The sequence below is a fragment of the Anabrus simplex genome, chromosome 4 (genome assembly GCF_040414725.1).
Source record: "Anabrus simplex isolate iqAnaSimp1 chromosome 4, ASM4041472v1, whole genome shotgun sequence".
Taxonomy (NCBI): domain Eukaryota; kingdom Metazoa; phylum Arthropoda; class Insecta; order Orthoptera; family Tettigoniidae; genus Anabrus; species Anabrus simplex.
In genome coordinates, this window is record NC_090268.1 from 375,781,977 (window position 1) to 375,805,635 (window position 23,659).

General features: G+C 42.0%; 2 protein-coding genes across 9 annotated transcripts in view; one reads left to right on the forward strand and one right to left on the reverse strand.

Moving 5' to 3' along the window:
• The window catches only part of LOC136872018 (uncharacterized), an 811,539-nt gene that overhangs the window by 473,700 nt on the left and 314,180 nt on the right, over positions 1-23,659 (reverse strand). The window contains exon 1 of one of the 8 annotated variants that reach the window (XM_068227297.1): positions 2,082-2,193. The exons of the other annotated variants lie outside the window; for them this stretch is intronic. The gene's annotated coding sequence lies outside the window, so the exon portion shown is untranslated. Of the gene's footprint in view, positions 1-2,081; positions 2,194-23,659 lie in introns of those variants that run through there. 8 annotated transcript variants of the gene reach the window in all.
• Positions 9,063-9,865, forward strand: LOC137500586 (uncharacterized). The gene is made up of 3 exons (XM_068227516.1): positions 9,063-9,152; positions 9,254-9,443; positions 9,535-9,865. The coding sequence occupies exons 1-3, from the start codon at positions 9,130-9,132 to the stop codon at positions 9,736-9,738; spliced, it is 417 nt and encodes a 138-aa protein (XP_068083617.1). The 5' UTR covers positions 9,063-9,129; the 3' UTR covers positions 9,739-9,865.

The following is a 23,659-nucleotide window of genomic DNA, read 5'->3' on the forward strand; positions in this document are numbered from 1 at the left end:
AATCGAACCCGGGACCCCTGTGGCCAAAGGCCAGCACGCTAACCATTTAGCCATGGAGCCATAAGACCTATCTGTGTCGGTGTGACGTAAAATAAAATTGTAAAACGAAGAAAATTTTAAAATATTGTTTTTACCAACGTATAAATTTGGGGTTCGCCCCTGTGGTGTAGTGGTTAGCTGCCACCCTCGAGCGGCTCGGTTTCGATTCACGGCTCTGCCACAAAATTTGAAAAGTGGTACTGGGGCTGGAACTGAGTCCACTCAGCCCCGGGAGGTCAACTGAGTAGAGGGAGTTCAATTTCCTCCGCAGTCATTTTCGAAGTGGTTTTCCGTGATTTTCCATTTCTCCTCCAGGCAAATGCCGATTAGTACCTAACTTAAAGCCACGGCCGCTTCATTCCCTCTTCCTTATCTATCCCTTCCAATCTTCCCGTCCCCTCCGCAAGCCCGTGTTCAGTACAAAAGGTGATGCTTGCTGCGGCAGCAGCAGCAGCAGCAGCAACAGCAGCATGGGCGAGCTACCGGTCCTCCTGCCCAGTTTTATCCCCATGACCCAAAGTTTCACCCTCCAGGACACTGCCCTTGAGGCGGTAGAGGTGGAATCCCTCACTGAGTCCGAGTGAAAACCAACCCTGGAGGGTAAACGGATTAAGAATAATAATAATTTATATTGATTATTTTCATGAAAAAATCTTAAGTATTGTTATCTGTCTGTTATTGCTACTCTTAGTTGCTTAGGTATTATTTTCACGAAAATAATCAATGTATACAATAAAACAAATGATTCACAATTTAACATGCTTTTTCCTTTGAAAATTCAAGTGGTCCATTAATTTTTCCAGGCAGTGTTTTTAATGGCCACTGCCATGATGTAAGTAGCCTAAATATCGGAACATAGTAGATTTGCCGATGATATTGTTATTTTATCTGAGACTGCAGAAGATCTTGAGAAGCTGCTGAATGGTATGGACGAAGCCTTGGATAAGGAGTAGGCCTACAAGATGAAAATAAATAAGTCCAAAACAAAAGTAATGGAGTGCAGTCGAACGAAGGCAGGTGATGCAGGAAATATTAGATTAGGAAATGAAGTCTTAAAGGAAGTAGATGAACATTGTTACTTGGGTAGTAACATAACTAACGATGGAAGAAGTAAGGAGGACATAAAATGCAGACTAGCACAAGCAAGGAAGAGCTTTCTTAAGAAAAGAAATTTGCTCACTTCAAACATTGATATAGGAATCAGAAGGATGTTTTTGAAGACTTTTGTGTGGAGCGTGGCATTGTATGGAAGTGAAACATGGATGATAACTAGCTCAGAAAGAAAGAGAATAGGCGCTATTGAAAAGTGGTGTTACAGAAGAATGTTGAAGGTAAGATGGATAGATCGAATCACGAATGAAGAGATACTGAATCGAATTGGGGAGAGGAGATCGATTTGGCTAAATTTGACGAGAAGAAGAGATAGAATGATAGGACACATCTTAAGACATCCAGGACTTCTTCAGTTGGGTTTTTTTTTTTTTTTTGCTATTTGCTTTACGTCGCACCGACACAGGTAGGTCTTATGGCGACGATGGGATAGGAAAGGCTTAGGAATGGGAAGGAAGCGGCCATGGCCTTAATTAAGGTTCAGCACCAGCATTTTCTTGGTGTGAAAATGGGAAACCACGGAAAACCATCTTCAGGGCTGCCGACAGTGGGGTTCGAACCCACTATCTCCCGATTACTGGATACTGGCCGCACTTAAGCGACTGCAGCTATCGAGCTCGGTTCCGGTTGGTTTTCGAAGGAAGTGTAGGTGGTAAGAACGGTAGGGGTAGACCAAGGTATGAATATGACAAGCAGATTAGAGCAGATGTAGGATGCAATAGTTACGTAGAAATGAAAAGGTTAGCACAGGATAGGGTGGCATGGAGTCAAACCAGTCTATGGACTGATGACTCAAACGACACAGTGGCATCTTCTTCATGACGTGTGACGGAAAACTCCGGCCTCATTTCTTTCCTATTATTCATAAATATGAATGAATACTCAAAATTTCATGTCCAGATAGTAGACAAAATTTCAGATGATCCACTTACCTTTTTTTCTCGCGGCACTCCCCTCCATCCAAGTTTCCTTATCGGCCTGTGTTTTGATACATTATGAGCGGTGTTTCCTATGGAGCATGCCGTTATGGAACTCGCTATCATTTAGAAAACAATTAAAACTTTAAACAGTAGCACTTAACATTCCGCACCGATGACACCGCGACGTCCGTTCGTTTATCATAGAATACGGATCACTAGTGAACAACGTCAGAAGTAACGGGAATTTTTCCAATACGGAACGACTTATGGGTGAGGACAAAGCCTGGGAGGAACTGATTGTGTTTCTAGTTCTAAGTGTGACCGGAAACATACAGCCATACAATGCGAGGAGCGCCATTGTTCCAATATGGCGCGCCCTGCACTTTACAATACTTAAAATAAAGGAGGAAAAGAAATGGCATCCCCTCCTCTGGTTCGATGTCAGCTCGTGCTTGGATTAAACCAGTACAGGAGTGGAAGAGCGTAGTGTGTTCGGTGGAGAAGAAGGGGGGGGGGGATATAATTCTTTAATAATTATATTACTGGTTTTATGTGAAACTAACAGATTTTTACGGTTTCGAAGGTGCCAGAGTGCCTGAACTTCTTCCCACAGAAATACTTGCATGTGCCAGTAAATCAACCGACACTAAGCTGATGTATTTCAATCTTCAAATGACATTAGTGTGAGCTGAGATCGGTGAGATCGAACCATCAGCTTGAGCTCAAAATGTGAGCTACTGAGTTCAGCTTATAATTTTATATTTTATAAAATACTGTAGGAATTCTATGGTTATCTCTCGAGCACGTTCTACTTGTGATGGATCCTGTAAAAGAACACTGAGCTGAGTGGCTCGGACGGTTGAAGCGCTGACCTTCTGAACCTAACTTGGCAGGTTCGATCCTGGCTCAGTCCAGTGGTATTTGAACGTGATAAAATACGTCAGCTTCGTGTCGATAGATGTACTAGCACGTGAAAGAACTGCTGCGGAACTAAATTCCGGCATCTCGGCGTTTCCTAAAACCGTAAAAGTAATTAGTGGGACGTACAGCCAAAAACATTATTATCTATTAAAAGAGCATTGATCGAGTGAGTTGGCCGCGCGGTTAGGGGTGCGCAGCTATGAGCTTGCATTCGGGAGATAGTGGATTCGAACCCCACTGTCGGCATACCTGACGATGGTTTTTCGTGGTTTTCCATTTTCACACCGTGCAAATGCTGGGGCTGTACCTTCATTACGAGCGCGGCCGCTTCCTTCCAACTCCTAGTCCTTTCTTATCCCGTTGTCGCCATAAAATCTATCTGTATCGGTCCGAAGTAAAAATGAAATGGCGTATGGCTTTTAGTGTCGGGAGTGTCCGAGGACAAGTTCGGCTCGCCAGATGCAGGTCTTTTGATTTGACGACCGTAGGCGACCTGCGCGTCTTAATGAGGATGAAATGATGATGAAGACGACACATACAACCAGCCCCGTACCAGCGAAATTAACCAATTATGGTTAAAATTTCCGACCCTTCCGTGAATCGAACCCGGGACCGCTGTGACCAAAGGCCAGCACGCTAACCATTTAGCCATGGCGCCGGACGGTGAGAAGTAAAGCAAGTTGTAAACAAACAAATAAACAAAAAAGAGCATTGCTAATTTCTGAAAGAATCATCAGACAGCAGAGGTATGTGTGTTCAAAGGACTAAAAGAAATATGTTTTACCTAAATTTCACTTTGGAAAATTCAAATGATCATAAATATGTCTTCCAATAAAATGTGTGACCCGATGTTACCTAGCAACCGTGTGATGTGAAGTATTGATGGATGGCCATGACATACAGATCTTTGGACTGTGCAGCTCTCAAGATACTGTTGCTAGGTAACATCACGTCACACATTTTACATGTTACATGGCAATATTTCGTTATAAAAATATTGGGATGACCCCAGAACTAAGACATATTTATTCCAATATGGCCCTACTATTACTACTTGTAGTATTGCCTCAGCGGCTGCAGTGCACGGGCATTGATTTAATACCATGTAGACTACAGTAGTCGCTACCGGAACCGGCCTCGGATTAACCAGCCGTCACCGGATTAACCGACTGACCCGGTGAATAATGTCGCGTCACGAGCAACGCGTTGCCTCCCTCCCCACTCTGCACGTAGGCAAGATCCAACTTTATCTTCAAAATATTACTGGACCCAAAATAATAATCCCCTCCTCTGGTTGGATGTCAATTCATGCTTGGACTAAACCACTGCAGCAGTGGGAGAGCGTAAAGTAGAGTGTTCGGAAGAGCAGAGGGGAAAAAAGGAATAACACTTTACTGATCACACATAAATATTTAATAATAATATTACTGGTTCTACGTTACACTAACATTTCTTACGGTTTCATAGGTACCAAAGTGCCTGAATTTTGTCCCACAGGGTTTAATTTTCTAGCCAGTAAATCTACCCACACTAAGCTGACGTATTTCAGATGACATTAGCGCAGTATCGTTCTATTAAAAATAATAATAATAATAATAATAATAATAATAATAATAATAATAATAATAATAATAATAATAATGTAATAATTACTCTACATACTACTTTCAGCAAATTCATGAAAAAGTAATTTTATTGTTATTCAATTTTTAATTTTTTTTTTTTGCTATTGGCTTTACGTCGCACCGACACAGATATGTCTTATGGCGACGATTTTTTTGTAGTTTAATGATATAATCTACTTTCTTCGAAAGTTTACCTAAGTGAATGCAGGCACGGTTTCCCAATAGGCTCAATGGTTCACTGAACTCTTTGTTACTTGGAAGCCATTTATTTTCCTAAGAGTTAAATAAGGGAGGATATTGCTGGTTTATTCGGCTTTGTTCGCTTAAATAACAAGGGAGCTCTAGCCAACCCAGCCGGGTGGTTCATTCTACCGACTGACTACAAAAAAGCACTAGGCTGTATAGGCCTATAAGTGTTAAGAGGTATAGAGAAAACATCGCTTAACAAAGTTCTGATAAGTGCGGCCAGTATCCAGTATTCGGGAGATGGTGGGTTTGAACTCCACTGTCGGCAGCCCTGAAGATGGTTTTCCGTGGTTTCCCATTTTCACACCGGGAAAATGCTTGGGCTGTACCTTAATTAACGCCACGACTGCTTCCTTCCCACTCCTAGTCCATTCCTGTCCCATCGTCGCCATAAGATTTTTCTGTGTCGGTGCGACGTAAAGCAACTTGTAAAAAAATTGTTCTGAAACCACCAGTAAAAGTTGTAGCTCATACACTTCCCATCTCTATCATTCTGTATTGCTTAAAACTCGCATTATCTTCCTTTTTTCCAAACCTGCCTGAAACCAGCGGAACAAAAGCAGAGTTCATCTCTGTTTTGTTAACTCTTAAAAGAGGGTCGGAGAGGACTGGTCAGTATATTTCTAAGAAAATTGTTTTCACTAGTAGTTACAAAATTGCTTTCCAGTAATGGAGATTTCTGTTATTGCGTTCATAGTCGTTGCACCTCGAAATACCACTGTGACAATGTTCAGGGGAGAAATACTAACCCGCAGCACATGTATCACACAGGGATGGAAATCGGATGGATCAATTGGAATCATGAGGGGGGTGTGCAAGGAGCACTGTGCATCGGTTGAAAGAAGTAGAGGGGATAGATAATTGGGCTTGGACTTGGGCGATAGTGGTTTGGGTGCTAGGGACGGAATCATGGCGGGAGTTGTCAGGGTCCCAGCTACTCAATCCACCGGGATTGGCCCGACAGGGGGTCAGGGGGAAAGTAGTGGTGAAGGATGGAGCACAGAAGGGTCAAACTCCGAAGAGGATCAAATAAAGCGCACTCAGTGGGCACCAGTCGTGTCAGGTGTAGTTTTAACGGATCGCGCCGGGACAAGACACGAGCAGATGACCCACTGAGCACTAGACAAATTTGCTTTTGATGTAGGGTAACCCTAAGACTGAGGGCGGGCGGGCTGGCTGGATGTGTGGCTGTTTGAAGAGCTGGTGGGAATATGGCAGACCGCTCCATATGTCAGTTTGGACACCCCCGAGGGGGTGCCTAGTGCGGTGCCAGTACCGGTGCGCTATGCCGCGCTCCTCACCTGGCCTGTTTGTGAAAATAAGTATAAAAAGAATAAATATATAGAAGTTGATAATAATAATAATAATAATAATAATGGTGGAGTTTTTTACTGTATTGTGTGTACTGTAGTTGTAAATATGGTTAGAACGTAACGTTATTCGGTGCGTGCCATGGCTGTTTAGGAGGTTATCTAATTTTTTTCGGACCAGCGGCAGGGGTCGAGCCCAGGTGGTCACCCATCCGTACTCTGACCAAGCCCGATGTTGCTTAACTATATCGGGTCCTGTTGCTGGGTTGTGCGCTAGAATATATTTACATTCATGCGTATCAGGTGTTGTTGATACTTGAAATTTAGAAAGACAGCATTTGATATTGCAGCTTTTAGTGAATGTCCGCCTCGGCTACCGGTGTTTCCAGTGCTTCGTTGATTGTGGTGGTTCTGATTTATTGTGGATGTGCTGACTTTGGATGAGGATTTTGCTGTTGTTAGGTTATTAGGCTGGCTGTTGCGAAGGCTGGGCCGTTTCTTAGGAAGTGAGGCGGGTTTCTAGCTTCTTACACTATGCTTGGTGGGGTGGGTTCGGTGGTACTTGGGTTCAGGGGTCGGGGTATTGGTTGTACTTGCGTGAAGTGGGTCAGGAGTAGGTTCAGTAATAACTGTAATAGTGTATTTGTGTCTGTGATAGGCAGGTTGGATGAGTTAGTGGCTGGTCCTGGGTTCGGTTGCGGGGGCTGTTGAGGTGGTAGACTGAGTAGTGGTGTTGGTGTTGGCTTTGCTTGTAGGTGTCGTGATTGTTTGTAGCGTGCCTTAATTGCTTTTTTGATGAAAGGACAGCCAGGAAACGAAGCGGCATGACTGCCTTGGCAGTTGGCGCACCTCGCCTGGTCCCGTGGTATAGTCCTCTCCGTGTAAGGACGTACACTAAGGGTGCAACCTTACCCTTTCTCCCCTGTAATATTAAGGTATTGATTTATAGTGACTTTTCTTGCTGTTGGGTCTTTTTCAGTGTCGGTAACCATACAGTTTAGGGACCCTACTTGCCGATACGACGTCTTACTGTTACCGTTAATCTGGCACGTTGGCAACGTTCAGTCACTGTTCTAGCGTGAATTGTGTGTTGCCACCGCATTGCCTCTAAAGTCACTAGCGATACATTTGCGAGAATATTTAAAGCATATTTTCTTTTTCTGTGGGATTGTAAATCTATTTGGCTAATACCAGGTAAGTAGAATTGTGGCATGTTCGGATAATGCATTTAATAACATAGTTTGTGTGAAATGATGAGCACATCATTTTATTAATTACGTTCCTATTTCGTCCCATACTTATACGAACAGAATTCGATTGGGATGTCTAAGAAGGAAGAAAAATCTGCAAAAACTCCTCCGAAAAGGAAACCAAGGTTACGTCCTTTACAAGCTTCAGGTCAAGAAATGCTTGTACATTGCTACGAGCAATTGAAACAGGAAGACGACGAAGAAGGTATCAGTCGTAGTGATACGAAGCTAATGGCAAGAGTTTCATTATTAACTGGGGTAAGTGTTCGTTTTTATCTTGTTTCTATGATAAGTTTCTGGCATAATGACAATCAGTTGAAAAGGAGCAGTATTTCATTCTGAACCTAACCTAACCTGATCATGTAGGCCTAGGCCTATACCGGTACCATGTCTTGTGTCGACTTCGATACGGTTCGTAGACTTAACCTTTGTGTATTCATGTTGACTTACGGTATATGTGTATGTAATATATTTCTGTGTGTGTATTCTTACAGTGTAGTTTCGGTTTAGTCCGAAAAGTAATAGGAAATTTCAAGAAGGGAGTTGAATTTTCTACACCAGGTAAACGCCGAAAGCGTGAACATCCAGTGACCGGCATAGACAGTTTTTCTAAGGAAGCGATAGCTTATCCCTGAAACTACATCTTCTGTCCTAAGTGCAGATCAGTGGTGACTGATTGATTGAAATTGACTGGCACTAGGTCGGAAGTGGCATTATAACTTACCGCTCATTGAGCTCTGTACGTGGTTTTTGATTTTGACTTCTCCACTGTTATTAAAAAGACTTGCAGGTATTCACTTTAGGCCAATGATTAACCTTAGAGAGGTATTTCAATCAAAACTTACTCAGTGTATTTTCATATAATATTACTGGATATTTGTATCAGTAAATTACTTGTATTGTAGGCCTATTTATTATGTTTATTCTGCATTCGACAATCTCCACCTGAATCAGTGCTTGATACCTGACTGTTGAACACCTTCCAAGCTTCTTATTTCTTACTGCCTGATATAGGTTCAGTGTTCGCAGCAATTACATTTGTTCTAAGGTATTGAAATGGGTGTTTATACTTATATCTTTTATGCAAGTGATCGTGGACTTCTAATCCAGATATAGGCCTACTAATGGAGATACATTCATGAGAGATGTTACGATAAAGTAGTGTAAGTAGTAATTAATTGACTTCATCATCAGGTGACTTTGCTACACAGTAGTTGGTTTTACTTAAAATCAGACAGCTTTTTGTATCATTCAACAGAAATCACATTTTTTATTAATAGGCCTATACTTTTTTTAGAACAAATAACTTCATACTAAAACTTAAAATTCTTACAGGTGCTGATTTGATATTTGCTACAAACTTGAAGAGAAATCAGGATTACCATGGTGCTATGAACAGCGAGAAATTTCAGATGTGGGTGAAGACACAATTAATCGTAGGATTAAGAAATATAGGACCCTGTGTTATTGTAATGGATAATGCACCATATCACTGTAAGCTTGTTGAGCATCAACCAACAACGAAATGGAGGAAGGATCAATTAGTGGTAATTATACTTAATTGAATATTTCCTTCTACTGAATGATGTTTAATGATGTTACAGAAATTAATTTTTATTTTTCCTTTAATTTACAGTCATGGTTAAGGCAGAATGGAGTTTCTCCACCAGAAAATGCCACAAAAGATGAGCTGCAAAGGTTGTGTAATATGAATCGAAGTCACTTAAAGAGGTACAGAAGCACGTAAACATAAGTTTAGATAATGTTGTTTACACTCGTGTATTTGACTTTCATGTATGCATAACAATATTTCTCTGTTTCTTTAAAACCAGGTACATTGTTGACGAGATGCTGCACAGTGAAGGCCATACTGTCTTACGACTTCCTCCATACCACTCATTTTTCAATGCCATCGAATTTGTATGGTCTGTGGCAAAACAGTATTATAACAAAACAGTGGCTTCAAGACCTGGTCACGGATTGGACAGAGCTACAGCTGTGTGGAAAGAATCTCTTGATCAGGTAGGCCAAGTGGAAATGTTATTTATTGGATATATGCAAGAGGAGTTTATAATATACTTGTCAGGTTGTGATACTTCAATATATCTTATAGGTGACAGCAGAGATGTGGAGAAATGAAGTAAAACACACTGAGAAGAAGATTGTCGAGTTCTACAATAATGAGGTGAGAGGTCTTCCTGAAGTGGAGGAACTAGTCATTCATCATGGAAGCAGTGAATCGGAGGAGGAAGATGAAGAAGATGAAGAAGAAGAAGAAGAAAGAAGAGAAGCCGAGGAGTTAGCTGTACCATTGTAAGAGCCATTCCATGAGATTAAGAATGTTATAACTTTGCTGGGAAATAATACATTTCTGATTGCCCCGTCCTTTCTGATATAACGAAGTTACATTTCAAAATTGTGGGAATTGTGTATCTACAAGTTACAGGGCGGCATAGATGTGCAGGTGGGGATCAGTGTCCAATCGGAGTGGAATTATCTAGAACTGCTGTGGCGCAATGTGATGAGGAGCGGGCAAGGGGGGGAGAGAGAGAGGGAGACAGCACTCTGTCACCAATACACGATGTAAACATTGTACGCCTGTTAAAATACTGACATAACTTAAATTTTATACACTATCTAATGGTTTTCCACAGTTCTCTGAAAGTCACAACTCACGTATACTGTATATATATATAGAGAGAATTACATATAAAAATACCTGTGTCCACAATAAGTAGCCCACATATTAAATATAAATCAATTTGCTTTACGTCGCACCAACACAGATAGGTCTTATGGCGACAAAGAGGATAGAAGAGATAGGAAAGGGCTAGAAGTGGGAAGGAAGCGGCCGTGGTCTTAATTAAGGTACAGCACAAGCATGTGTCTGGTGTGAAAATGGGAAACCACCGAAAACCATTTTAACGGCTGCCGACGGTAGGATTTGAACCCACCATTCCCCGAATGCAAGCTCATAGCTACGCGACCCTAAACGCACGGCCAGCTAACTCGGTCATCTTTGAAAATGTCTTTTTCTATCAGCAGAGGCTTTTTTAAAATCGTCATATTTTGTATAGGCTACAGGAGATGTACAGTAGCCCACTGGTTTTCTGATTAAACATCATTTATTTAATCTATTGCATCAGTCTACTTACATACTCACTGTCCACGTACATCGGTAACCTCATGATTCGATTATTGAAGTATTGTGCAATGATGCGACATACAAACTAAGAGAATACCGAGTGGTTCTTCCAAATATAAAACAGACAATTTCGAGTGGTCATGAGCATGACTCATAGTCATAGGGTAGGCTAAATAATAATGTTATTGGCTTTATGTCCCACTATCAACTTTTAGGTTTTTTTTGAGACGTCGAGGTGCTGGAATTTAGTCCTGCAGGAGCTCTTTTATGTGTCAGTAAATCTACTGACATGAGGCTGAGCACCTTCAAATACCACCGCACTGAGCTCGGCCCTGCCAAGTTGGGTTCAGAAGGCCAGCGCCTCGACCGTTTGAGCCACTCAGCCAGGTGTGGAGGCTAGAGAGCTGAGTTTAAGTAATTGTCGAACGTCAACTAGTTATAAAGATACTGATTGATTAAACTAATACAGTAATTAGAATAACCTAATTGACTACCTACTTACAACCTAGGTACTTTGGAATTGTGTTCTATCTTTTTAACACTGCAAATAAATCCATGTATTGTTTAAAACTCCCTGTAAGAAGAGGACAGTGGATGCGAATAGGTATTATTTTCAAATGAGCTGAGCTCGAGAGTCCATTATAGCATACGATTTTTTCAGTGTACCATGACTCTGTATGTATTGCTTCAGAGGAAGTTCGGCTCCCCGCCAATGTCCAGTGTACCGATAATGAACCATGTGTGTGTTGTGTCTCACTGATCCATGACTGCGTACGATTCTTTCAGTGTGCCATGATTCACTGTGGCTCGCTGCAGCGAAAGCTCGACTCCCCGCCAGTGTCCAGTGTGCCTATAAGGAGCCGTGTGTGTCGTGTGGCTCACTGAGCCGTGATTGTGCATGATTTGTGTGCCGTGAGCTTGCCGTTCCTGTGAATCGATTCACTCGGACACTGAATGAATCGATACACTGCTTCGAATCAAGCACTCAGTAGCCTACACTAGTAGAGGTACATAGTACATTACCATTAAGATAGATAGCATTGCAAAGTAATTCGTCTTTACCATAATAATAATAATAATAATAATAATCGTATGGCCTCAGCTACCATGTGCAGACATTTCAAGTTGACGCCATCTGGCTGTCTGCTCGTCAATTTTGACGTTCCGTTATACTCTAGGCCCACTAGATGGCAGACCGAGTAAACCGAAACTCTCTTGGGCGTCTGTGGCTGAGATTTAATGAATTTTGTCGGGTAAACACCAAATGTGTCACCAGAGATCTTTTACATGCCGACATCGTACGACATGAAGTGTCGAATGGACTTTTTTCTGCCCTTCAAAAATCCGACTACCTCTGCCGGGTTTGAACGCGCTATATTGGGATTCGGAGGCCGTCACTCTACCACTGATCCACAGAGGCAGCTGTCTTTACCATGAAATACATCGTCGTCGTACATGACTGAATTACTATCAATATATCTTAGAGAAACTGTAATGTACATGAAACCGAAATTGAGTTAATTTCCACGATACATTCTTCCTATATAAAGGAGACCATGTAGCTTATCCACCTTCATTTCAGCCACATAAATATTCAGCAAAAATTGCAAAATCACATTAAAGGACAAATACAATTTTTTAAGTAGAAATAGTCTGGAACATAGATTAGTGAGGTTGGACATCCTGCCCTTCATCATTCAGGAGTCGCTGTTGAACATACTGTACTTGTCAAAACTAGTAAGTTTCTATTTTACACAATAATAGTGAAATGTTGATGAAGACGACATACACCCAGCCCCCGTGCCAGAGAAATTAACCAACGGTGGTTCAAATTCCCCACCCTGTCGAGAATCAAACCCACACCCTGTGACCAAAGGCCAGCACGCTAACCATTTAGCCATGGGGCCAGACAATAATAGTGAAAAAGCATGTTCACTGCAGCTATTGTTGACAGGATATTTCTTCTCTTTAAAGAACAATGAGTACCACGAATTAATATCCTGTTTTGTTGATTCCTGTAAACTTTGTATGTACGGTTTTGGTTCGCCAGTTCCTAGCGTATCTACTGAATGAAAACTTTGTAGACCAATGGATTCAGTTTTATGTTTATTGCCTTCAGTCGTCACGACAGTTTTTTCAATGACAACAGTCGCTCAATTACAAATCCTGTCAAACCTAACCTAACCCTGCGACAATCAGTGGTTTTCGATGGATCACTACCTAACCGGTCATTATAATTTGTTTTCGGTGGATCACAACCAAACCTGTCCCTATCAGTGGTTTTCGGAAGAATACAGTGGTTTTGTCACAAGTCAATACAGACTCTTGAATCAATGTGTGAAAATGGGAAAGTGTAGAAAACCCTCTTCAGGAATGCCAATCTCTAAGTCCATAGTCTTTTCAGCGTTGTCACACAGCTGAAATTCACTTTAGAAGTAATTGTAAAAAGTCGTATATAGGCTCTACAGATACATAGTACATTACCAATTCCATCTCGATTGCTATGATACGCACACTGCATAGCGGTTTTGCTCTATAGATAAATCATATTATAGTGAAAAAAAAAATTGTTTAAAAAAAAATCTGTCTGGCATGAAGGTCCAGAAGGAAAATACTTTCATTGAATTCTTATTTATGTGCTCACCACCCTAGTAGGTTTAAATAAACCTTATAAATACGTTGTAAGACCCATTCTCGAATATGGATCTGCATGTTGGTTTAATAAATTCCCTAGAGAAAGTTCAAAGAAGAGCGATGCGTTTCGTAACTGGGAATAGAAGGAATACCATTAATTGGGAAAGTCTTGAATCTAGAAGAACTAGAGCTCGCCTGTGTGGTCTTTATAAGAGCTATACGGGAAGGGCTGCTTGGAGTTGTATTAGGAATAGGTTATAACCTCCCTCATTGTATCACTATTTGCAGCGATAGCCAGGAAGCGTTAAAAGCACTATGTGCAGTTAAAACAACATCAAAAATGGTATGGGAATGCCAAAGGATGTTAGATCAGTGGAAATGAAGAAGCTGACAAACTAGCGAAACAAGGCTCAAAAGGTCCTTTTATAGGACCAGAGCCCTTCCTGGGAGTGTCACTCCGAAGCGTGAAACTGGTAATATCCCAGTGGACAAACCAGTCTCACTTAGACATTTGGAAGAGGTTAACTATAGCAAGGCAGGCACGTGAACTTATCAAAGGGCCTAGCCAAAGTTATAAAAAGGTCCTGATAAATTTGAACAGGACCAGAATGCGAATGGTAGTTGGACTGTTGACAGGCCACAATACCTTTCAGAGACACCTACACATCATGAAAATCAGTCAGGATCCGATGTGTAGAAGATGCGGTAGGGAGGAGGAGACCTCCGCGCATGTGTTATGTCAGTGTGAGGCTCTTGCAAGCACTAGACATCGATACCTTGGCTCACATTTCGTGAGCCTGGAAGACATCAGGAATGCCAACATCCGGGCACTGGTATCCTTTATAGGAGCACTAGGTCTGGACTAGGCAAACCCGTTTAAGGGACACAAAGGGTCTTCACAGACCTACGTGTGGAGCCCTGCGAAGGCAGGGTTCACCCATTCTTTATCTATCTATCTATCTATCTAACCTCCCTCATACTTATCGAGAAATTATCATAAGCATAAAATTAGGGCCAGAAACCAGCATACGGATGTGGGCAAGTTTTCCTTCGTCAACAGGACCATAAGGGATTGGAATAAATTACCTGCGGCAGTCTTTGATAGATTCCCTTCTGGTATCAAGTCATTTAAGAAGACCATTTGTGTAAAATGAAAAGTAAAAGTTGTAAATTACGGGCACTGAATTTGTGATTTTCTGCTTGGTTTCGATTGTGAAACTGGGAGGCTTTTTCTTGTGGTTTTCTCTTTCCAGGGAAGTGCTTGCTGTACTCATGTTTTTTTAATTGTTGTTGTTCTTGGTTAATTAACAAGGTTTTTAACTTTATTTTATCATCACTTGTAACGTTAAGCTAGTAGTAAGCTCAATCTATAGTTTTGTAAGCCATAGTAGCAAGTATTGGAAATAATTAAATTGTGTATGAAACTGTACATGATGCTGGATTTAGAATGACTAGTAGTATTTCTTGTAATATTTTTTTCCATGGAATTCCTTTTTGTACTTGAGTTGTTGTAGTTGTTGGGTAGTATGATTTAACTTTATTATCACTTGTAGTGTTAAGCTAGTAGTAAGTTTAATCTATAGTATTGTAATTTGTAGTGTTAAGTACTGGAAATACTTAAGTTGTGTGTGAATATGTATATAATGACACTGGATTTAGAAAGTTTAATTAGTAGTATTTCTTGCTTGTTGTAATGTTGTTGTTGTTGTAGGGTAATTACGGTTTAACTTCACTTTATTATCACTTATAATGTTAAGCTAGTAGTAAGGTCAACCTATAATATTGTAAGCCAAATTGTTAAGCACTGTAAATACTTAAGTTGTGTGTGAATTTGTATATGATGTTGCTCGATTTAGAATATTAAACTAGCAGTAATTCTTGTTATATTTTCCTTCCATATATCTGCTTCTTGTACTCTTGTTGTTTGTTTGTTTGTTTGTTTGTTTGTTTGTTTGTTTGTTGTAGTTGGGTAATTATGTTAACTTTATTATCACATTACTGTAAGTGACCGTTGCCACCGGGGTATTTCCCATTTGCAATTTATTAATAATAATAATAATAATAATAATAATAATAATAATAATAATAATGAGTGACAGAGGTTTAACGTAATTTGGAAGGAATGTTTTGCGTATGATAAATGAGTACCAGTTAACTATTGGGGGCAAAGGCGGTCATGCGTTGAGCTAACCACTCCACCCCACCCCACCAAGTGCCAACGTCATGGATAGTGGAAGCCTTCACCTTCCCCCTTTCCAATGGCTTTCATGGTTTGTACGGAGATGACTTTGCTTTTTGCTTTTTAAATATTAGTATTCATGTTTATTATGTTTGTTTATTCATACCCCTGCTTTGTAATTCAGTGACCATGGAATGGCTCTAAATGTTGTAAATTATATTTATATTTACTTGTATTTATTTCCTTTTTCCTTATTGCACACGTTTGTTGTTGTTATTATTATTACTACTACATATCGCTTAACATGTAAATAAACTAATATTTAATGCAGTAAATAATGCTTATCTCTTCGGATTCATTTCTTCGTTGCATATTCGTTTTGCTATGACAACATGACTTCTTTATGATATAAATAAATATAAAATAAAAGTATTTCTTCCCAAACATATTTGTTATACGTGCACCAATCAGAGAACCAACTAGGGAAGTACCTCTTACTAAGGTGCATAATGTTTTTGCATACATGTATAATTGAAGAATTGAAGATCCATATACAGGTAAGTGGGTCGCCCATGTGGTAGGCCTATTACGCGTCATAGGAAACTGAGTGAACTGGCTGTGCAGTTTGATCACATTGCTATTAGCTTGGTTTCAGGAGATGGTGATGTATTCGAACCCCACAGTTGGCAGGTCTGAAGTTTTTTTTTGCCCGTCATTTTCATTTCAGGCTAGTGCTGTGTCTGTACGCTTATTTACATCTTAAATCCTAGCCCTCTTTCCTATCCAATTCTTGCATCACAACCTGTCTTCATGTGATTTAAGCCAATATATATGTAAAAATCTGGTAATGTTGTTTGACTCATAGTGCTCCTGTACATTGGTTTCCGTAATGTTGAAAGCTTGAGATACACCAACTTGTAAGCTGAAAATATGTTTAAAATGCCAAATGCAGAAAACCGTAAAAGTTCTTAGTGGGATGTAAAGCTGTTAGCATTATTATTAAAAGGAAGGACATATGTCTTATGTGGTAAGTCCTTGAACTTGCAGAAATCGCAATGAATTATTCAATCTATATTCCCTCCCCCCTTTCTTTAAGAATGCAGTTATAGTAATGCATACATCAGAATCAGAATAAAGGCAGGAAATGTTTAACATTATTTTAAGCTTGTGAAGGAGAGAATGTATGACTAGCTCAGGTTGGCGGATTCGAGTTCGGCGGTATTTGAAAGTGCTCAAATACTCCAGCCTCATGTCTAGATCTACTGGTACATAAAGAACTCTTGCGGGACGAAATACTGGCGCCTCGGTGTATGTGAAAACGATAGAAGTAGATAGTAGAACTAATATTCAATTCTGCAGTGAGCTTGAAGCTGACCTAATTTCCGTTCACGTAGCTTGGCACATTAGTATTCCTATATGTTTCCTGATAACCGTGAAGATATAACCAGCCTGCAGGCTGAAAATATGCCCAATCTCTCTCCTTAGGCTACGGGTTACCGGTATTGAAGAGAGAAGGAAATGTTCGCGCAAAAGAAAGGGAAGTCATTGGACTTTCGAAAATCACACTGCAAAGACTTATTAAACAAATTGCATCGTTTAACACGCCCCTATTTTCAAGAATATGGTTATAGTACGCCTACTGCATATCAAAATAAAGACAGATATATGTAACATTAATTTGAGTGAGAAAGGGTGTTTATTTCCTAAATTTCTCATTGAGCGTGGAAACCGACTTAATTATGAATATCTTGATTTATTTCATCTTAACTTTTATCATTTACTAGGGTAGGGAAACATTTATTATCGGTGTTTACATTGAGGTTAGTTTGTTTGGTTATGTCTGGTGATTTTAATATGTAACCAGGCAGGTTGGCAGCAGTGATCAGCCATTACAAAAAAGAGAAAAGAAGAGCACCGGGCGGCGATATTTACTTTCTGGGGTATTTCGTTACGTGGCGATTACTATACCTTGCAATCTGTGTGGCGGTGATTACCACCACACCTGTTGCAGCGGGTATCTGCAGTGCATGTAGCTGCTGTGTGATTTAATTTTAAGCAATTAAAGCACTGAGTGATGAGGGATGTGCGTGTGAGTGTCTGGGTTCGGTTCTGTGAGGGTGTTTTGTGTGTGCGTGGTTTAGGGGCAGGTTTTTTACGCCTGCTTTCTGTCTGTGCGTAAGAGTCGGTGTTAGTGGATGGCTGGTTGGTTTGTGAGTAGGTGGACTTGGCAGGTGGTGGTGGGAGTGGAGGTGGTGGTGGAGGGGGAAGTGGGTTGGTTTGTGCTTCTGTTGATTCTGTGGGTGGCGGTGGATTGGTTTGTGTTTCGGTGGTTCTGGATGTTGGTGGAGGGTTGTTTTTGGTAGGTGCTGGCTCGGAAGATGGTGGCGGTTCGTGGTGCTGTTTAATGGATTGATTATGATTGGAGTGGGTATTCCGGAACTTGAAAGGCGGTTTAGGATGGTGTTGAGGAATATGTTCTTGAGTGGGGTTATGATTAGCAGGTTGTTGTGAGTTTCTTCTATTATTGCAATATGGCGGTGGATGATAGGTTTTATGGATTCTATCACTAAGCGGCGAGTGATAGGGACTGGTCCTGGGTTGAAGAGTGGAAGGATGATTGACTTGCATTTAGGAGAGATCGGGAAAGGGTAATCAAATTGTTGGTAGTGGTACGGATTCTCGTAGTTTTCTTCTTTTTCTTCTTCAGTGGATTCGGTATGGTGAGTGGATTCGGTATAGTGAGGGGATTTGTATGGGTCCTGGCTACTCGATCCACCAGGATTGTCCATACTTGCCTGGGATGGGGGTGTTCTGGGTTCGGTACCAAATGAACATGCTAGTTCGCACAGGGCTTGGTAGGAGTCGTAATCTGGAGGATATAGGTTCATGTTGCGGGGGTTGGTTGGTTCTGGGGTGCTGTGAAGCACTGGAAACGGTCAAACTCTGTATGAGGACCTGCGTCTTACTTGGCGTACTCAGTGGGCACTAGTCGCACCAGGTGTAGTTTTTAATTGGATCGCGCCAAGACAAGGTGCGAACTAAGTAACTAAGCACCGCACTGAGTACTAGACAAATGCTCGTGTGCCCGCACAAGGTTTGGCAGGCTGGCTGGTGTGACTGGCAGGGTAGGCAGTGTGGGATGCTGCCTATTCTTGGCCGACAGTTGTCGATTGTTGATTTGAATAGGCTGTTGCTGGTAGCCTATTCTCTTGGTGCAGGGGCTCGGTGGTAGTTGAGCGCTGGCTGGGCTGGCACGGAGTACCTTGTATTCGCAGATAGCGGCAGTGTGACTAGCGTTCTGGTTACTAGTCTTTTGATGGCCGTAGCGTGATGCAGATAGGACTGCTCTGCACGAGCGCCGGACTGCGAATGTGTACGAATGTGTGGATGGCAGATTTCTCCATATGTCTGTTTTGGACACCCCCTAGGGGGTGCCTGGTGCGGTGCCAGTACCGGTGCGCTATGCCGCGCTCCTCACCTGGCCTGTTTGTGAAAATAAGTATAAAAGGAATAAATAAATAAAAGTTGATAATAATAATAATAATAATAATAATAATAATAATAATAATAATAATAATAATAATAATAATAATAAAATGGTGGAGTTTTACTGTATTATGTGTACTGTAATTCCAGATATGGTTAAAACTTAACATTATTCGTTGCGTGCCATGGCTGTTTAGGAGGTTATCTAAATTTTTTCGGACCAGCGGCAGGGGTCGAGCCCGGATGGTCACCCATCCATGCTTTGACCAAGCCCGATGTTGCTTAACTATATCGGGCCCTGTCGCTGGGTTGTGCGCTAGAATATATTTATATTCATGCGTATCAGGTGTTGTTGATACTTGAAATTTAGAAAAGACAGCATTTGGTATTGCAGCTTTTAGTGATTATCCGCTGACCATTAGAAATTAAAAGCCCCCTCCTCCCGCCGGGAAGAGGGGTTTGTTTCGGTTGCTAGTACCGGTGCGTTATTACGCTCCTCACCTAGCAGTTTAGTGGATGTAATTTATAAAGGGGGTTTATTTATGGTTATGTAAATTTAAGTTCTTGCGAGATAGCTATTTATACAATAGAATAATAAGAGTAATAAAAGTTTTTATAAGAGTAATAAGGAGTTATAAGAGTAATAAAGAGTTTTAAGAGTAATAAAGTTTTTAGTCGTGTGGTCACCCATCCACTGGGTGACCACGCTCAATGTTGCTGGAGTTTAAGTGATCTCGGTTAATTAGTGCTATGAAATGGAGCAAAGAAAAACGATTATCCACAAAATGTGTGGCTGACACAGTAGTAAGTGTTTCGGATACGCAGCCAGTGTTGGATGGTTACCCAACCAGCACCAGCCACGCCCAGAATTTACCTTTTGGTGAGGTAATGGGCATTTATCTGATAAAAATGCAGTGACTACACATTTTCAAGCTGTGGTGCTTGCATTTATGTGAGTATGCGGGTGTAATTTAGGAAAACAGCATTATTATTGGGCAGCATGTCGTTATGTGCACCGCCTCGTCTCCGAGAAACCAGTGCTTCACCTTATTAAGTGTTTTCAAGGCTTGTAAAGGCTGATGTAGTAAGGAAGTGAGGACGTGGTGGTTCTTGCAGGGTGGGGGTTGTATCTTGGTGGGGTGGTGATTTGATATTTGGTACTTGGTTGTGGGTTTTCAGGGACCTCAGCTACTCAATCCACCGAGGGAGCCCTGTAGGGGGTTGACTTGGCTATTGAGGAGGGTAATGAGTAGTTGTAATAGGGTGTTTTGAGCTTGGTTATTGAGAGGTGTGATGGGTGTGTGAGAACTTGGCTGGGGATTGGAGTTGGGATTTTTGGGATTCTTTCTGAGCAAGTTTTTCTGATGTGCCTTGGTTTTTGCTATAACTGCCTTTTTATAGTATGGGCATCCAGGGAACGAGGCCGCGTGCGCGCCTTGGCAGTTGGCGCACTTCGCCTGGTGCTTCGGAACCTTGCATTCGGTGTGGCGGTGGGGGCCGCCGCACCTATTACAGCGGGTTGAATTTCGACAGCTTGCCGCGTGGTGGTTTAGCTTAAGGCAGTTATAGCAGAGGATTGTTAAGGAAGGGTGTGGGGCTGGTTGATTTCTTTTTGACGTAGCTGGCTGAGAGTTGTTGCGAGCTGGAGTTTCCTGGTTTTCTGGTTGAGTTTCTTCTTGTGGTGGTTTTTCGGTTTGAGTGGGAGTGGGAGTGGTGTTGGGTTGACATTTTGCTTGGATTGATTTATGGATGTGTGGTACGGGAGGTAGTGGTGGTGGAGTAGGAATGGTTTGTGACTGTGCGTCCTGGTTGTTGGGGAGGGTTTGGAGTGAGAAGTCTGAAATAGAGGGGGTAGTTTGCACTGAAAGGCTGGAGGTTTTTGGGGTTGCTTGGATTTCCTTTGTTTTTCTTTTTGGTTTCGGAGTCTGAAAGTTGACTTGTTGTATGAAGTCGACTGTTGAGATGGTGGCTTGGATGGCTTTGTGGTTGTAGGATGGAGTGGTTTGTGCCTGGGCGTTATTAGTGGAGACTATTTGTTTGGTGGTAGGTTGGGGTGGGTGGGTTTGGGTTTGTTGATCGGCGGTCTCTGGTTCGATGACGACATGTTGGTTGGATGTGCCGTGCAGCGGATTGATAATGATAGGGGTGGGTATGTTGGTCTTTTCCAATTGTCGAAGGATGATTCTGACTGATGTATTCCTGACGGGGGTAAGTAGCATTAGGTTATTGTGTGTCTCTTCTATGACAGCGATATGGTCATCGAAGAGGGGCGCTAATGATGAAAGGATGGTGCGGCGGGTCATGGGTACTGGATCTGGGTTGTTAAGATTAAAAATTAGTACTTGGCATTTTGCTGAAATTGGAAATGTAGAATTGTTGCGGGCGAAAAAGTAGGGTGTTGCGTAGTCGAAGTTGTCTTCTTGTTCTTCTTCTGTGCCGTCATCTTGCTGTGTATAATGTTGGGGAGTGAGGGTATAGATTGACTCTATTTGTTGCTGGGTTGTGGCTTGAAAGCATGCCATAGCGGTACGAAGCTGGTTAATTTGCTCAGAAAGGTCCATGGTTGGGTAAGGTGAAGCACTGGTTTGGTCAAACTCGGTTGGAGGACCGGCGTTTTGGTTGTGCTCACTTAGTGGGTACGGTCGAGCCAGGTATAGTTTGGACGGATCTCACCGGGACAAGGCTCGAACCAATACTGCACTAAGGGCCTGACAAATTGCTCGTGTGCCCGCACAAGGCAGGCTGGATGTCCGCTCTGGCTTGGAGAAGGCCGGGTGACTGGTGGCGACCGCAGCACGTCCCGACTGACTGTATCAAACAAGTCGGACCGCGCTGGGAATTCCAAGATGGCGGCTGTCAGGGGGAGCTTGGAGAGTCTCTTGGCGGCAGCTAGCTGGCTTTCGGTGGGGTGCTGGCTTGCTGGATGCTCGGCGCTCTGTTCTGCCTTCTGATTGGTTGGCAGTCAGTGCGGGAGCTTGGCGAGAGTCTTGGCGGTGGCGAGCTGGCTCGTACAGGGTGCTGGCTTGGCTAGTTTCTTGGCTCTCTTGCGGTGTGCTCGCTCTGAGCGCTTGGCTGGGTGTGTGTGTTCGCCAGATATTACTGTTTGGACACCCCCGAGGGGTGGACACCCCCAAGGGGCGCCTAGTGTGGTACCAGTACCGGTGCGCTATTGCGCTCCTCACCTGGTCTGTTCGGGAGAATAACAATAAGAATAATAAATTTATACTGATAATAGTGATTATATGGATGGTAATAATAATAATAATAATAATAGTAATAATAATAATAAAAATAGTAAGGTGTCAGTAATATGATCTGTATCGTAATTGCGGTGGTTAGCATAGGCTTAAGGCAACACTTGCGACCGTTTTGACCATGTATTGAGTAGCTGTGTTACTTATTGTTAGGATTTGCGTCAAGGGTCTGATTTTGTTGGTTACCCAACCGTCTCCGACCACGCCCAGTGTTTCTTAGTACTCTCGGGCCTTGGCGCTAGTTGTATTCAAGAATATTAATGTTATTCTTGCGTGTCAGGTGTTGGTGGCACTTTTAGCTTGTGTACAGCATGGGGATGTTATCTTAATCATTTTTTGCATGTATGCGACCCGCCTCGGCGGTCCTTGGTTCGTTGGTAGCAGAGGTTGCAAAAACGGTCCTTATCTTTTTGTGGGTGTTCATATGTTTGTGTGAATGTGATGTCTATGCGTAGTTAAGTATTAGTCTGGATTTCTGAGAATGTCCTTAATGAGAAAGATGTATTTAGGTAGGCGGTGAATTTTGTCGCGTCTATCTGGTTCGTATTGGCCTAGAGATCTGATTAGTGGATTGTTGTGGGACTGTGTTTGGTTGTAGAGTTTTGTTGCTTGTTCAAGTCCAAAGTCTAGTATGTATGGTATTTTTGTGATCTGGTGTAGGTCTTTAATGCTTGTTGTGTAGTTTTTTACTACCAGCTTTAGCGCCCAGTTTTGTATATATTGGTATTTCTGTAGGGTTGTTCGTGGGAGAAAGCCGATTGCTGGTAATGCGTAGGTTAAGATTGGTCTTACAAATGAAGTGTAGATTAGCTGTACGTTTTTTCTGGATAGTGAGCTGCGGGTGTGAATGAGTGGGTATAGTGTCAGAATTTGTTTTTTAGCTTTGTTGAGTGTCAGTTTTACGTGTTCTTGCAGGTTAAGTCTAGTGTCTAGTGTGATTCCTAGGTATTTATGTTTGGGGACCCATTCTATGTTTTGGTTGAAGAGTGTTAAGTGTTGTTGGGGGCGGTGGCGTCTGCGTGTGAAGTATACAGCTTTAGTTTTTTGTGTGTTCACCTGTATTTTCCACTTTGTTAGCCATGGTTCGAGTAGTTGTAGGTGCTGTTGTAGGTGTTGTGTTGCTAGGTCTGGACTTCTGCTTTTAGTTAGAATTGCAGTGTCGTCGGCGTAGATGGCTGTGAGGGTACGTGTGCTTCGTGGGATGTCATTTATATATTGTAAAAACAGGGTCGGGCCTAGAATACTGCCCTGTGGTACGCCAGCGTGAATGTCTTTGTGTTGTGAGTTAATTCCGTCTAGGTGTACGAAGAATTTTCTGTTTGTGAGATATTGGTTAATTATTTTGATGTATGTAGGGTGCAAGTTTAGTTTAATTAACTTGTAAATGAGGTATGGATGGTGTACTTTGTCGAATGCTTGTGTATAATCTAGGAATATTGCAGCTGTGCTCTGGTTATGTTGAAAGCCCTGTGTCAGATATTCCGTGACTCTGAGTAGCTGTTGTGTGGTTGAGTGTTGGGGTTTGAATCCAAATTGCTCA